This window comes from Siphateles boraxobius, unplaced genomic scaffold, assembly GCF_051911475.1.
Source record: "Siphateles boraxobius isolate OS27281-9 unplaced genomic scaffold, OSU_SipBor_1 130, whole genome shotgun sequence".
NCBI classification, from domain to species: Eukaryota; Metazoa; Chordata; class Actinopteri; order Cypriniformes; family Leuciscidae; genus Siphateles; species Siphateles boraxobius.
The window spans coordinates 14,799,063-14,814,601 of NW_027508734.1; the positions used below are offsets into that span (position 1 = coordinate 14,799,063).

General features: G+C 36.8%; 1 protein-coding gene across 1 annotated transcript in view; it reads left to right on the forward strand.

Moving 5' to 3' along the window:
- Window positions 1-15,197, forward strand: part of aldh1a3 (aldehyde dehydrogenase 1 family, member A3) — a 28,216-nt gene extending 13,019 nt beyond the window's left edge. The window contains exons 7-13 of the mRNA XM_077228032.1: window positions 1,702-1,815; window positions 3,935-4,037; window positions 5,952-6,136; window positions 6,218-6,382; window positions 12,034-12,191; window positions 13,604-13,678; window positions 13,943-15,197. Of these exons, the coding sequence (XP_077084147.1) occupies window positions 1,702-1,815; window positions 3,935-4,037; window positions 5,952-6,136; window positions 6,218-6,382; window positions 12,034-12,191; window positions 13,604-13,678; window positions 13,943-14,018 (876 nt within the window). The 3' untranslated portion in view covers window positions 14,019-15,197. The remainder of the gene's footprint in view (window positions 1-1,701; window positions 1,816-3,934; window positions 4,038-5,951; window positions 6,137-6,217; window positions 6,383-12,033; window positions 12,192-13,603; window positions 13,679-13,942) is intronic.
- The last annotated feature ends 342 nt before the right edge of the window (window positions 15,198-15,539 follow it).

Consider the following 15,539-nt stretch of genomic DNA (forward strand, 5'->3'; position numbering starts at 1 on the left):
TGGTTGCGGCATTGAGCAAATCTTTTTGTGTAATTTACACTGTAAAAAGTGATCAGCTGACTTAACTTAAAAATAGTTGAGGAAACCCATTGCCTTAAAATTATTAAGTAAATAAACATGCTTAATCGAATAAGTTAAGTAATGTGGAATTGTCAAGTCCACATAACTTAATTTTTTCAATTAAGCATTATTTTAACTTAATTTTAAGGAAACAAGTTTACTACATTTTTTTAAGTAAGTGAACTGAACAATTTTTACGGTGCACTTCATATAAAATAAGATAATAAAATAAATAAAATAATAAATAAATGACAGTAAATAAAAATTTTAAATAAATGAAAAATCTTACAATAACTGTAACATGTGAGCAGGGACGAGGCGGAGAATCCAAATGCAAGCACAACAGTTTATTAACAAAAAACATAAACACAGATAACCCAAGAACAAGAGTAATCCGCAGGAGAGCAACGACAGGAACAAACATACTGGAGCAACGACCAACAAATCACAACTGAAGCACAGAGGTTTAAATTGACAGGTTAACAAGGGGCTGACAGGGGACAGGTGTTGGTGATTTGATGTCATGGGGACTAAGGAAGGTAACTATGGCGACAAACAAGGAACAAGGCAAAACAGGAACCAAACACAGGAAGTGAACACAGAAACAATGGGAACTAAGAATACACTTCAACATAAAAGTCCTTACAAAACACAAGACAGCACAGGCGTCTAAGAATAACACTATTGATTTCTTTCTTGGATTACTTGCTTGTGGTTATTATATCCTCATAAGTCACTTTGGATATTTCGGTAACACTACAAAAAGGTTCAATTTAGTAACTTTAGTTAACATGTCATGAACTAACAATGAACAATACTTCTACAGCATTAATTAATCTTAGTTAATGTTAATCTCAACATATACTAATACATTTTTAAGATCAAATTTTGAATCTGATAACATTGGTTAATGTGAATATAGTTCATTGTTTGTTCGTGTTAGTTAATGCGTTAAGTAATGTTAACAAATGAGAACTTATTGTAAAGTGTTACCGATATCATAAATTTAATTTAAAAAATGTAGTTATGAAAAAATATTTACAGTAGTGTACATTTTAACAAAAAAGTGTTTTATTTATTGAAACTATTACAATTTATTCTTATCTTATACACAAAAATGAATGATTAGATTTATTATATATTTTTATTGAAAGATTTGAACTTGAAATCTCAGCGGTATGAAGCCAGCTGGGTGTATTATAGAATGACTCAGCTGCATTGTGGGTCATGAGTTTTTGCTCTGTCTCTGTTTATACAAAATGCTCAAATTATCATGTTTAATTCTTCAAAGAGAGCAGGACCCATGAATTGCTGTAATGACATGGACTAAAACTGCAGCTGCAAGCCTTCTGTCAACCGCTCCTCGCTTTCTATTCAAGCCCTCTGTATCTAAAAAAGAGTTGATTTATGTCTTCATCATTATGAATGAGATCCGTGTGGTTTAAAGTCCTCAAAAGAAAAGCGTCTCTTTGTGTACATCAACAGTCTTGCTGTCTCTGTCCCCGTGGGCAGTTTTTTTTCACCTATTCATTTACAATTTTATCCTTCTTTAGTTGAAAGTATTAAGCCATATCACACAGTATTAAGCCTGTATGTTTTTGTACATAATAAAAATAAAGCCCTTTCTTTTCATCATGTCAGGCTGGTTTTCCACCTGGAGTCGTGAATATCGTACCTGGGTTTGGATCTACGGCTGGAGCAACAATCGCCAGTCATATGAACATTGACAAAGTGGCTTTCACAGGCTCTACAGAGGTGAGGAACTAATGGGGAAAAGCTCAGGCTAAATTATATTGCTCAAAGGTTGCTTTTTCAGAGCTTGGTTTATTTTACCAAAATATATTTTAAATAAATGTGGTGAACGGTCCAGTTTAGGAAAATATATTTAACAAAACCTTCAAATGCCAATGTGTTCTTCGAGGAGCAGGAAAATACATTTTCAATCTTAAAATACTTTTTAGGTAAAGGCAAACTGTATTTTTAAAAATAGATTCTGGATAATATAAATATATTTAGATTAAAAACATGCAATATATAAATGGACAACAAGTATGAGAAAACATGAATTACTACAACTTATTACAAATATATTTATAAAGTGTATATTTATAAAGCAGTGTGCTTTATATGCTATTCTATGTAAGCTATATATCTTGGCAACACTTTACAATGTCTCATTGGTTAATGCATAAACCAACATGAACTAACTATGACCAACATATTTTTAAACTTTGTACTAACCTTTGTTAATATTAGTTAATAAAATGTTCCTGTTAGTTCACAGTGAATTAACTAATGTTAACAGATACAACTTGATTTTCTAGAAGTTGAATTAATTTTAAATTACTTGAATTCAACTGTAGAAGTATTGTTCAATGTTAGTTCATGTTAGCCAATGTTAACAAATGGAATGTAAAGTGTTAACCGAACCGTAATGCAACTTTTGATGTATTTTGAAATACATTTAAAAATATATCTGTATGAATAACTTGAAGGGATACTCCACCAGTTTTTCTTATTAAACTATGTTATTCCCTTAACTAAGACGAGTTGATACATACCTCTCTCGTCTCAGTGCGTGCACTATATCGCTCTGTATTGCCGCAAAACTATGTTAGCACTTAGCTTAGCCCATGCATTAAATATGGGCCAAGCAGAGAAGCGACCAAACACTTCCACGTTTTCCCTATGTAAACACAGTTACTCGAGTAGTGTAACTTGACCTGGGCTGGTGACACAAAATAAACCGTTGCGCTTTTCTAAGCGTTTAAAATTGATGACTATATTGTATGGCGGAATACCATAACAAGTGCTTTTGAGCACTTCGACTTGGCGCAATAATATCTTCACTCGTGAAAAGTCCTCTTACCGGCTCCCGCTTCCTCTCGTTGTATTGACGGAAATGTCAGAGAGAGAGGAAGCGGGAGCCGGTAAGAGGACTTTTCACGAGTGAAGATATTATTGCGCCAAGTCGAAGTGCTCAAAAGCACTTGTTATGGTATTCCGCCATACAATATAGTCATCAATTTTAAACGCTTAGAAAAGAGCAACGGTTTATTTTGTGTCACCAGCCCAGGTCAAGTTACACTACTCGAGTAACTGTGTTTACATAGGGAAAACGTGGAAGTGTTTGGTCGCTTCTCTGCTTGGCCCATATTTAGTGCATGGGCTAAGCTAAGTGCTAACATAGTTTTGCGGCAATACAGAGCGATATAGTGCACGCACTGAGACGAGAGAGGTATGTATCAACTCGTCTTAGTTAAGGGAATAACATAGTTTAATAAGAAAAACTGGTGGAGTATCCCTTTAAATTGCAGAGATTAAAGGCCTCATTATGCTTCTGCGTCAACTCCACGGCGTAGCTACGCCGTCACTCCTACGGCGTCCTGGCTGTTTATTGGGTCTGCGTCAGCTGCTTGCATCGCGGTGGATCTGACCAATCACAGCCCTTGGGGTCTGCGTCGCCTCGACGCGTAGTTACAATTTTTTGGAGGTGCACGTCGAGCTACGGCGGAGGGGTTCGCAGCGACGCAGATTGGTCTGCGGGGGTACTCCGTCGATTCGACGCAGAAGCATAAAAAAGGCTTAAGAGTTGAGATGATTTATTTCACCTATGGAAAACGATGCGTCTCCTCAAGTACTAATAAACCATTTTGTTGAAATATCAGTTCTGTAGGATGAGATCTATGTGAGCTGAATCTCAGTGCTATGAACTGTAGTATTTCAAAGCGCTGTGCAGTTGTGGTAGTTTCCCGTCACAAACCAGATGATATTCATAAGTTACATACAACAGACCAGCTTATGGAAGCATCATTAGCAAGCGCCGGCTGTGCTCCCCGCTCTCCTTATTGTCATGTGCTGTCTTTGTGTTCAGGTGGGCCAGCTGATCAAAGCGGAGGCGGCCAAGAGCAACCTGAAAAGAGTGACTCTGGAGCTGGGGGGGAAAAACCCCTGCATTGTGTTTGCTGACTCAGACCGTGAGTGATGTGGTTTGCCAGATCTCACTGCTGAAACAATAATGATTGCACTGGGGAGGCTGGGAAAAACAGGGAACGATGTGTGCAGTTTGTTCCTAAATCAAGACGTACAGGTCTTCATTTCAAAGAGTGGAAAGAATTTAGACACTTAAGGGACACTTAAACATGTCTGAATGTCATTGCATTATAAGACAAAAAGCAAGTGCATTTATTTGAAAGGAAAATAGTACACTTTTCAATCAAATTGCAAGTATTGTGTGTTTTTGGAGCATTAGTGGAACATATTCATAGTAAATCTGATGAATAACACTGAATCTTTATACCTCCATTAAAATCACCAAAACACCAGTTGATTGAAAGACATTGAGCAAAACTGATGAAGAAATGTGATGTTAGTGCATCTAATGCAATGTCATTCAGACTTTTATTAAAAGTGTGACAGTTCTTTCTGTAGCTCAAACAGTCCAGCATGGCATTAGCAATTCCCAGGGGCTGCATTAACTGATAGAATAAATACTTTGAATGCAATGTAAGCTGCTTTAGATAAAGGCATCTGCCAAATGCATGCATGTATATGACTGAACCCTGTAAAGCTGAAATATAAAATTATAATCAGAATTCTTTTATTTTTTTAATATAAGTTAATTGAACTTTTAGACAATAAAAGTTTGCATATATGTTTGTTGTTTAGTATCTTATTTGATACAATGGCTCATCTAGTATGATATAGTGAGAATATGGAGTTCATTGTTTATTCAATTTTATTCAGAAACTGAGCAAAAATATGCAATTTGGTGCAGATGTGGTTATTTATATGGCCAAATAGATGTAATTCTGATAGCTTTTAATGTAAGTAAGTGAGATCTTTATAACAGTATAGCAGACTACTTACACAAAATGCTTATAAAGCTACTCTGTATCTCCCATTATTATGTCTTAAGTTAAATACTTAGTTTTATGATCTAAACTCTAGTTTTTATGCAGGGTCAAAACATATAATGCAATGCAATACAATGATGATCGAGAGATGAATATTCCTCAAAAGCCTAATGTATCATATCTGATATGCACATTTTAACATGATTTTTCTTAAAAAAAAGAAAGAAAAATTATATTATGGATAATCAATTAAACCTGCTTCAGTCCAGTAAGTGTTTGTTTTTAAATAGTTCTAACAATATAAAAGCTATTCTTACTTTCATTTATAAAAATCTGTAAATGTTTAACAGCAAAAAGACGTTTACCACAACCCGAAGGTGGACATTTTTACAATTATGCTAAAAGTATTTTTACTTGCTAAAAAACTATGAACTACCAATCAGATGACAGAAGGCATTTAGTAGATAGTGTACAACAGTTTTTTCACCAAAATGTTGATCATGTTGATGATTCATATGATAGCTTTATGAGGGTTAAGTTACCAAATACATATTGGACCAAGGTACAGTATGATTAAAGTTTATTGAAGTGCATTTGATTGTGGTACAGTTATATTTCTGATGGGCTTTTTTATTTTTTTTTGGCTAGAGTTTATTCAGCCCCAGTGATGTTGCAATACTGCAGACCACACATGCAGCTGTGAACTCTTTGCTGCTCTATTATTATGTATGTTCACATCTGCACACAAACCCAGATTTATGCCAATGCACAGCTCATTAAACTCCAGAAAGGGTGAAATGATATAATGCATTATGTTATCAAGTTTACAAATGAATCAAAGCATGAACATTGGCACGGGTACCAAACTGCTATGCAATACACTGCAGCTTTGCGTAAAGAAACAAAGCATAAGGGCATGGGAAAATAACGCAAGAAAAGGTTTTGTATAAATTGCACACTGATGTGTGTGTGTGTGTGTGTGTGTGTGTGTGTGTGTGTGTGTGTGTATGTGTGTGTGTGCGCGTGTGCGCGCAGTGCAGTCGGCTGTGGAGGAGACGCAGAAGGGCGCGTTCTTCAACCAGGGTCAGGCGTGCACCGCTGCGTCACGCGTGTACGTGGAAGAGCGGGTTTATGATGAGTTTGTGCGTCTCAGTGTGGAAAGAGCTAAGAGTATTGTGATTGGAGATCCTATGCAACCACAAACCTCACACGGGCCGCAGGTGATCACTCAGTTTACACACTAACTTGAACGTTTTTCTTCCTGTATTCATGTTCTTTATGCGTTTCTGCTCTTCTGTCAGATTGACCAGCATCAGTATGATAAGATCCTGGCGCTGGTGGACAGTGGGAAGAGGGACGGGGCGAGGCTGGAGTGTGGCGGCTGTGCAGTGGAAGACAGGGGTCTGTTCATCCATCCGACCATCTTCTCTGACATCAAAGACCACATGCGTATTGCCAAAGAAGAGGTACGACGCTCCTCTGTGCTCAGTGTTATAGTATGTGCACTATAATTTGTAAAGCATGTAGAAAAACAGCTACATATGGTGTAGATGTAATATCATTTTTAATGTTAATGTATTTGGTCTTGGCGGACTTGATCTGCAACGCTGCTGCTGTAGATTATTGTCGCTGCTGCTACTGCAGAGAAAGTATGAACTTGCTACTGCTAACAGATACACAGATACCGTGCTGTGAGCATGTAAGATATACTGCTGCTGCTGCTGCTGCATAAATAGACAAATCCTGTAGCAGATCTAGACAGGTGGATGTTTCAGAGGAACTCTGATAGTGCAGTGCAGGACAGCAAACACTGAACCAGACTATTTAAATGTTGAGCAAGCAAACTCATTGGCTTCAGGATCAGCAGAGGCCAATCAGCTTGTGTCATGCAGTAAAAATTGTATTGCTTGGAGTTTGCATGTAAAGGACCAATCAGCCTGCGCCCTCAGGAGTTCCATGACTCAACTAGATAGTGACATAACCTTCATTTTGAACTAACTATAGAGAGCTTTAGTGCCCAGTTCAAAAGGATTAATCTGGATTAGAATGATCTAGATTTGGAAATCCTATGTTTTGCCATCCAGTTTACTTTTGTGCCGGTTTTTCAAAGCAAAATAGGATTGTATCATGCTAATCCAAATACAGTTTTTTTTTTTTTGATTAGCAAATCTGGATTACCAGTGCTCCAAATGGGGTTATATTTCACAATGTAGGCTGTTAGCTATGTAAAGAACAACAGGTTTAAGAGTCGATGTGGGTTACTTTAAGTGTTTTATTTAAAGAAAAAGAAAACAACATAAACAAACAGACGTCGCCTTCCATTTTCAGACCGCTACAGATGCACTAAAGGGACAAGAAATTTAAAAAAAAAATAAAAAAATTTGAATAGGAGAAAAATATATATTTTAATGCTTTTGCATTCTCTCACAAAAGTTTTGTGTTCCCCCAATAAATAATTTGCGTTTATTCGCAAAGAACTCTTTGGCAAAACAATTCCGAGAGAACGCTAAAGCATTAAAATGTATTTTTCCTCCCATCTCCATGTCCATTGATATAATTATATACAGTGATTAAAAAAACACTTAAAATTAAATAATATTTGTGTTCGATATTGACAGCTGTTTGGGGGATTATTTTATGTTTTTTTATGAAATAGTTATAATGTCTACTTCTAATTTATTAATTTCATAGTTAAACTAATAAAATAAATGTGTATATATCTATGTATGAATGTATGTGTGTGTATATATATATATATATATATATATATATATATATATATTGTATATATACAGGTCCTTCTCCAAAAATTAGCATATTGTGATAAAGTTCATTATTTTCTGTAATGTACTGATAAACATTAGACTTTCATATATTTTAGATTCATTACACACAACTGAAGTAGTTCGAGCCTTTTATTTTTTTAATATTGATGATTTTGGCAAAAAAGTAAAGAAAAACCAAAAATCCAAAAAATTAGCACATTTCACCCAACCAATAAAAGAAGTGTTTTTAATACAAAAAAGGTCAACCTTCAAATAATTATGTTCAGTTATGCACTCAATACTTGGTCGGGAATCCTTTTGCAGAAATGACTGCTTAAATGCGGCGTGGCATGGAGGCAATCAGCCTGTGGCACTGCTGAGGTGTTATGGAGACCCAGGATGCTTCGATAGCGGCCTTAAGCTCATCCAGAGTGTTGGGTCTTGCGTCTCTCAACTTTCTCTTCACATTATCCCACAGATTCTCTATGGGGTTCAGGTCAGGAGAGTTGGCAGGCCAATTGAGCACAGTAATACCATGGTCAGTAAACCATTTACAAGTAGTTTTGGCACTGTGAGCAGGTGCCAGGTCGTGCTGAAAAATGAAATCTTCATCTCCATAAAGCTTTTCAGCAGATGGAAGCATGAAGTGCTCCAAAATCTCCTGATAGCTAGCTGCATTGACCCTGCCCTTGATAAAACACAGTGGACCAACACCAGCAGCTGACATGGCACCCCAGGCCATCACTGACTGTGGGTACTTGACACTGGACTTCAGGCATTTTGGCATTTCCTTCTCCCCAGTCTTCCTCCAGACTCTGGCACCTTGATTTCCGAATGACATGCAAAATTTGCTTTCATCCGAAAAAAGTACTTTGGACCACTGCAACAGTCCAGTGCTGCTTCTCTGTAGCCCAGGTCAGGCGCTTCTGCCGCTGTTTCTGGTTCAAAAGTGGCTTGACCTGGGGAATGCGGCACCTGTAGCCCATTTCCTGCACAAGCCTGTGCACGGTGGCTCTGGATGTTTCTACTCCAGACTCAGTCCACTGCTTCCGCAGGTCCCCCAAGGTCTGGAATCGGTCCTTCTCCACAATCTTCCTCAGGGTCCGGTCACCTCTTCTCGTTGTGCAGCGTTTTTTGCCACACTTTTTCCTTCCCACAGACTTCCCACTGAGGTGCCTTGATACAGCACTCTGGGAACAGCCTATTTGTTCAGAAATTTCTTTCTGTGTCTTTCCCTCTTGCTTGAGGGTGTCAATGATGGCCTTCTGGACAGCAGTCAGGTCGGCAGTCTTACCCATGATTGCGGTTTTGAGTAATGAAACAGGCTGGGAGTTTTTAAAAGCCTCAGGAATCTTTTCCAGGTGTTTAGAGTTAATTAGTTGATTCAGATGATTAGGTTAATAGCTCGTTTTGAGAACCTTTTCATGATATGCTAATTTTTTGAGATAGGAATTTTGGGTTTTCATGAGCTGTATGCCAAAATCATCAGTATTAAAACAATAAAAGACCTGAAATATTTCAGTTGGTGTGCAATGAATCTAAAATATATGAAAGTTTAATTTTTATCATTACATTATGGAAAATAATGAACTTTATCACAATATGCCAATTTTTTGAGAAGGACCTGTATATACCGGTATATAACATGATACAAATGTTGTAATTTCTCACCATTTTAAAAGTTATTACATTTTTGTTCCTGAAATCCACCCTTCTGCTAGGATCAGGATAATCCTTTTTTTTTATATCAGTTATCCCAGTCTTACTAAAAATTTTGAATAACTCAATCTGACGATTTTGATCCAGATCAAAACAAAGATTGGATTTTGTGACCTAAGCTGATTTCATAATTTTATTTCTTTTCTTTTGAACAACCCATTCCATTTCATTGAACAACCCATTTCAAAATATGTGTCCCATAGTGCCACCTGCTGGATAATTGTGGCATTAAAGACCTGTGATTAGTGTCTGTCCTCAGATGGCCTGATCAAATCAAATAAATACAGTATACGTATTTTAAAAAAGAAAAAGAAAAAACACAAAAACAATATATATATTCAAAGTGAAATATATTTGTATTTAAACACACATGTACTGTATATATAATATATATAGTCAGGATGGTAAAAGAGGAGGAATCTCCTGCTGGAATAACAGTGATTTATTGATTATCAAAGGCACACAAAATAGGGAGGTATTGTAAGGCCAGATTCAAAAGGGGGAAAAGGAAGGATTCCAGCCATTGGCTGCGTCAGAAAACTGATACATGCTACCTTCGGACTCATTTCAAGGTCGGAAGGCACGTCCGAATGCAATGTTAGTTTCACTAACTGTCTCCTGAGATACCTTCATCTGATCGATTTTTAAAGGGAGCATAGATGTATCCTTCATCGCCTTTGATATCCCAGAATCCTATGCTTTTCCAGTTTATGACAGTAGAGCTATAAAAATAAAGATGGCGTCTGATCGTCTCTTTGTGTGTAAATGTACATTTTTGATAAATGTTTTTCACTTATGATGTCATTTCTAGCGAGAAGTTACTTTTGTAGTCATTAAATATTCACTTAGTTTTCACCCAAGCTCACTCTATTTTGCTGTAGGTCATTAAACCGTTACACTGCCTCAGACGTCTGTCCGAAATCAGTTTCACAAAGAACCTTCGCGCGCAAACGCTGCCTGCAAAGTCATTTCCATTTTCAAGTTCACTGATGATTGATGAACACCTGGGGACTTAGAGGTAGGGAACTGGCAGTGGAAGCTGGAATCTCTGGGGCTGGTGGGCAGGGAAGATCCAAAAGGAAAGGCTAAACAGGAACCTAACCCAACCAAAGAAGACAGGGGATTTGGGGAGCAAAACAGAAGGGGAGGAGAACAAACTAAACTAAACTAAACTATCCAGACGGAATCTCAAAAACTTAAGATAAATAGCTGGAAGACAAGATTAAGGTAAAACTCAGCAATGCAGAGAATCGATCTGGCATAAGATCAGCATAGAATATAAAGGGTGACAAATGAACTAAAACAGGTGCGAGCCATAATGAGATAATAAGATGGGCAGAGTAACAGCAGACTGTAGAGCACGTGGCATGACAACACAAACACCAGGGGCCTGTACCATGATGGTAGTTGGTACAAACTGAGGGTTACAGGATTAGTTTCGAGTTGATAAAACCAAACCAAACCAATCCAACCAGGCTTTGTTGGTACCATGATGCTGATCATCAACTTTCTCTGTCATCTCAGGCTTTGATCCTGAGTTTAGGAGTTTAGGTGTGACATCAGTAGCGAACAGCCAATCGCACGCTGTGAAAGAGTGAAACTGCGATTCCATTCTCACGAGAGAAGCGGCACCATTCACTTCTCTCTTCTGTAGAATATTATGAGATTTGAAAAATATTAAGAATTTAAAGAAATTTACACAGCAAGAACAAAATAGCTGTCTATGAAAGAGGACAACTAAAAGAAAAAGTCTTGCTATATAAGAGCAAGTAAAAGTTGTGAAGTTAGTTTATACAGTTGATAAAGTTATAGAGAGAAATGAAAATTTAAGCTCACATGTAGTCATTTTATAGCTTTATATATTGATTCTAAAGCATAACTAAACTAAAATTGTACATGTGTGATCGATTAAGCGTATAATAATTACATAAATAATATTTAAATCATACACAATTATTATTCTAAATAAGAATTAGTAAAAGGCTGATGATTTTGTCTTTAAAAGTCATTTGCTATGTAGTGACCTTTAATTTAGAGTAGAAACTGGTGGAGTGACTCTATCGCATCAGACATGTGTCACTTTGCTCACAGCTGATTGGTCCAAGTTCGGTCTGCAACCACTTTCATGGTGCCTAAAACCCAGGTTGGTGCAAAGTCTGCAAACTAAACTGAAACATACCTGGCTAGCCACCTAAACCGGCTTCATGGTCCCAGGTGTCAGCCATGTGGTCCAGACAAACACAAACAAACCCTGAGCTGATCAGACCGGCACACATATAATGTTTAAAATAATATAAGTATATTTCACTTTGAAATTCGCTTTGTCATTTCAGCTGACTGTCTGAAAATATGCATCTGGCTGCAAATTAAATCACCATTTAATGTATCATAAAAGTGTAAAAGTCATACGATAACCGTGTGTGCTTTTTTTGTCCTTTATGGAGCTTGAAAGACATGATCACTCTGAACTTTTGTTTGAATTGAAAAAAAAACTTTAGTTTTTTCAGCATACATATTTGGAATGACACGAGAGTGAGTAAATAATGGCATCACTGTTATTAGCATGTACTATTCCTTTAAGCACCTGTAGATAGCCTGGGCATTGGTGTTCCACTGATGTGTGTATTTTGCAGATCTTCGGGCCGGTTCAGTGCATCATGAAGTTTAAGACTCAGGAGGAGGTGATCGACAGGGCCAACAGCTCACAGTACGGCCTGACGGCAGCCGTGTTCACGCGTGACATCGATCGTGCCTTGAGTGTATCTGCGGCCCTGGAAGCTGGAACCGTCTGGTACGAGACTCGCTAAACTCATGCAGTTCATTTGTAAGCTTTTAGAGTGTAAACATTCACCAACTGTAATTTATAAAAAAAAAAAATACAAAATCTAGTGGTGGACTAATATGGGTTTTTCAGAGGCTGATACCGATATCTACAAAGCAGAATAGCCGATATATTAGACAATCTAAGCATTTATTTGATTCCCAAGTATTGGTCCATTTTCAAAGTACCAGCAACTTTGTAGATCCTTCCAACAGACATGCATCCCCAATACCATTTTGTTTCCCCTGCCGTGCTTAATGGTCCAATGCATGCCTTAAATGAGTATTAAAACGCTCCAGTCATCTCCTACTAACATACCTGACACCATCCCAAGTTAAATGTTCTTTGGCAAATGCACAGTGTTTTTTGCAGTAGATAAAACTAATATGGTTTCTTTACTGGTACACAACCTCTCAATCCATCCTCCTACAGCCGTTGGCTTACAGTTCAAGGTGAAATTGGAGGTTGGAGGACTCATCCAGGTTTTTAGAAGCTGTTTTGAGGTGGTCCCACCACATTCAGATGATTTTCATCCTTCTGTCAAAATGCTCACTAGTCTTCCTTGAACAGCCACAGCACTTTACATTCTGCATGGTAGTGGTCTCACTCTCACTGTGCTTTTTAAATAGTTCTGCGGACTTTGTCACCATTCATGTCCTGCACATGAGCAATATCAAAGACAGACTGACCAGATTTAGCCATTTTAACAATACCCTCCTTGGTTGCAGAGGACAGCTCCTTCCATCTGGCCATTATGTTATAAAAGCTATTAAAAAAAACACTTTTAAATACCATTTGGGAACTTCCATGAATCGGGTGTCGATCGTTACTATGTACAGTATATGTTAGTGTTTCCTTATATTTATTTATTTTCTTCTTTTAGTACATTGTCTAAGTGTTTGATTTTGTGATTGTGAAACACTTTGGGCAACATCTGTTTTATTAAATTGTGCTATACAAATAAAAAAAGGAAGAAAGAGGAAAGAAGTTTTTTTTTTTACTAAAACCCACAAAATAATATTATAGCTAAAATGAATAATATTGCTAATACCTGCCACATAGTGATTTATTGAATTATTGGCTGGGAATAATGAGTGCAAGCTTGGTATGACCGCTTGGCCAAAAAAATCTGTACCTTTGCATCATGACAAGTGAAACAATTGAAACGTGGAACTCGTACATTAGTTTTACACTCAGGGCGCAACTTTACAACATGCAAACAAAATATTTAATAAATATTTCATTCAAAGTTTGAATAAAGTGCAAAGAAGCTAATTTTCCTAGTTCGGACATCACTTTTGGCCACTAATGTATATACAAAAATGACATGAGCAGGAATTTTCAATGTGAGGTCAAAGGTAATGTTTCATTCTGTTCTCCAGGGTGAACTGCTACAACGCCTTACATGCTCAAGCTCCATTCGGCGGCTACAAGATGTCAGGAAACGGCCGAGAGCTGTGAGTCCTGATACTTTGGGTTCAGTTTTTTCCGTTTGTGTTTATCTCGTTTCATACCGGTCTAATAATATGAACATACATTTGTATTATTACTTGTTTTTTCTCCCTAATGTCTATGTTATGTAATGTTAGTTTTTATATTTTTGCATCATAGTTTAATCGTGACCATTTTCCAGCCTCTCAATCTCAAATCTTATTTTCTGTCAATTTGGGTTATGCGTGTACATTTCTTTCAAATGTGTGTGTGTGTGTGTGTGTGTGCAGGGGTGAGTATGCACTGGCAGAGTACACCGAGGTCAAAGCCATCACTATTAGACTCAGCGAGCAGCTGAAACTGTGATCTGAAGCTCCACCATCTATCTGTGTTCATAACAGCATCTGTCAGTCTACGGATGAAGAAACTCTGGCTTTAACCATCAGTCTCATTTCAGCTCTTTTTCTACCAGTCTGTTTATTTGATGTAGATGTGCTGTACAGATCTAAAAGATAGTTTGTGTTTTTTAATTTTTTTATTTAATTTGGATGTTTTTAAATCAAGCAAAGTCATCCATCATCTCTCAATATTTAGTAATATAAAGAAATATACTGTATCCAAGTTAAGTACATATGTCTAATGTAACTATTGCAATAGATTCACATGCAAACCGTTGTTGCTTGTTTGCCTGGCTGAACACATACAGGCTTGCTTTTGATTTGGAGGTTCAATTCTTCTTAGTGGTCTTAAAGTCAGCATGAAGCGGAAGTTGCGATTTCTTCCGCCCTGTTGTGACGAGTGAAATGGATTAAGGAAAAAATTTCGGCCGGGACTTGATTTTTTCCAGTTGGAATTGATTGGATGGTTGTGGTTTGCTATTGGTTAATCTCATGTGAGTGACAGGTTGTCCCGCCCTCACGCCAGTAAACACATCATCAGAAAGAGATGTTGCTGCAAGAGGGACGGGAAGTTATTTTGATTAAAGATTAAGATTCCACATTAGATAAAAATTAAATAATAATGATGTGCATGAATAAATCATTTATAATAAATAATGCAATATTTCATCAAAACCAAGAATGGTCTATTTTGATTTCATGGTGACTTTAATGGTCTCCTGGTAATATATAACAAAGTACAGACAATAGTCTGTTATATAAAAATCAAGTTTTTGTATTGAAATTCTGAAATGGTCCTGCAATTCGCCTCAAAACTGTCTTAAATAATTTCTGCTTCTCTGACACCAAACACAACTTCAAAAATTATTTAACTGTTACAACATTCACTTTGTGATGCTGAATGCAAATTGAAATGATGAATCATTTTCAGCACTGTATATGCTATATGGTGTGTTGCCCTGCATATGTTAATGTATAATTAGAATTAAAAGTGATTTCCTTTTGTAAATGTACATACACATCATATGACAGGTTAATTGACGTAATTGTTTAAAATATATTGTTTACTTTGACTTATTAAATAGCTATTGATTTTAAAAAATGAATCTGAATCAATGAATCAATAAAAAAAAATCATATGAAGTAACTGTTTATTGTCACTTTGATCTGTTGAAGTGGTGCGAAATGTACCTAAATAGGTATTTAGGTTTAATGGCACAAACATTTGAAGGTAACTCAATCACTTCCTTGAGTACTAAGGTTGATTTTCACAAAAGCAGGCCAAAGTTATGTATATACTAAGGACAGTGCATTTGCAACTTGTGCATTTGCATACAATATGTTTTTACAAGATCTGGTTAAGATATTAAACAGTGGCTCCCAACCTTTCCAACCCCCTATAATTAAAAGGCCTGTCGTTGTTGCTGTAATTATGACAATGCATGATAATAAAAAATACTTTTTATTACAATAAACAGGGAGTGTTGAT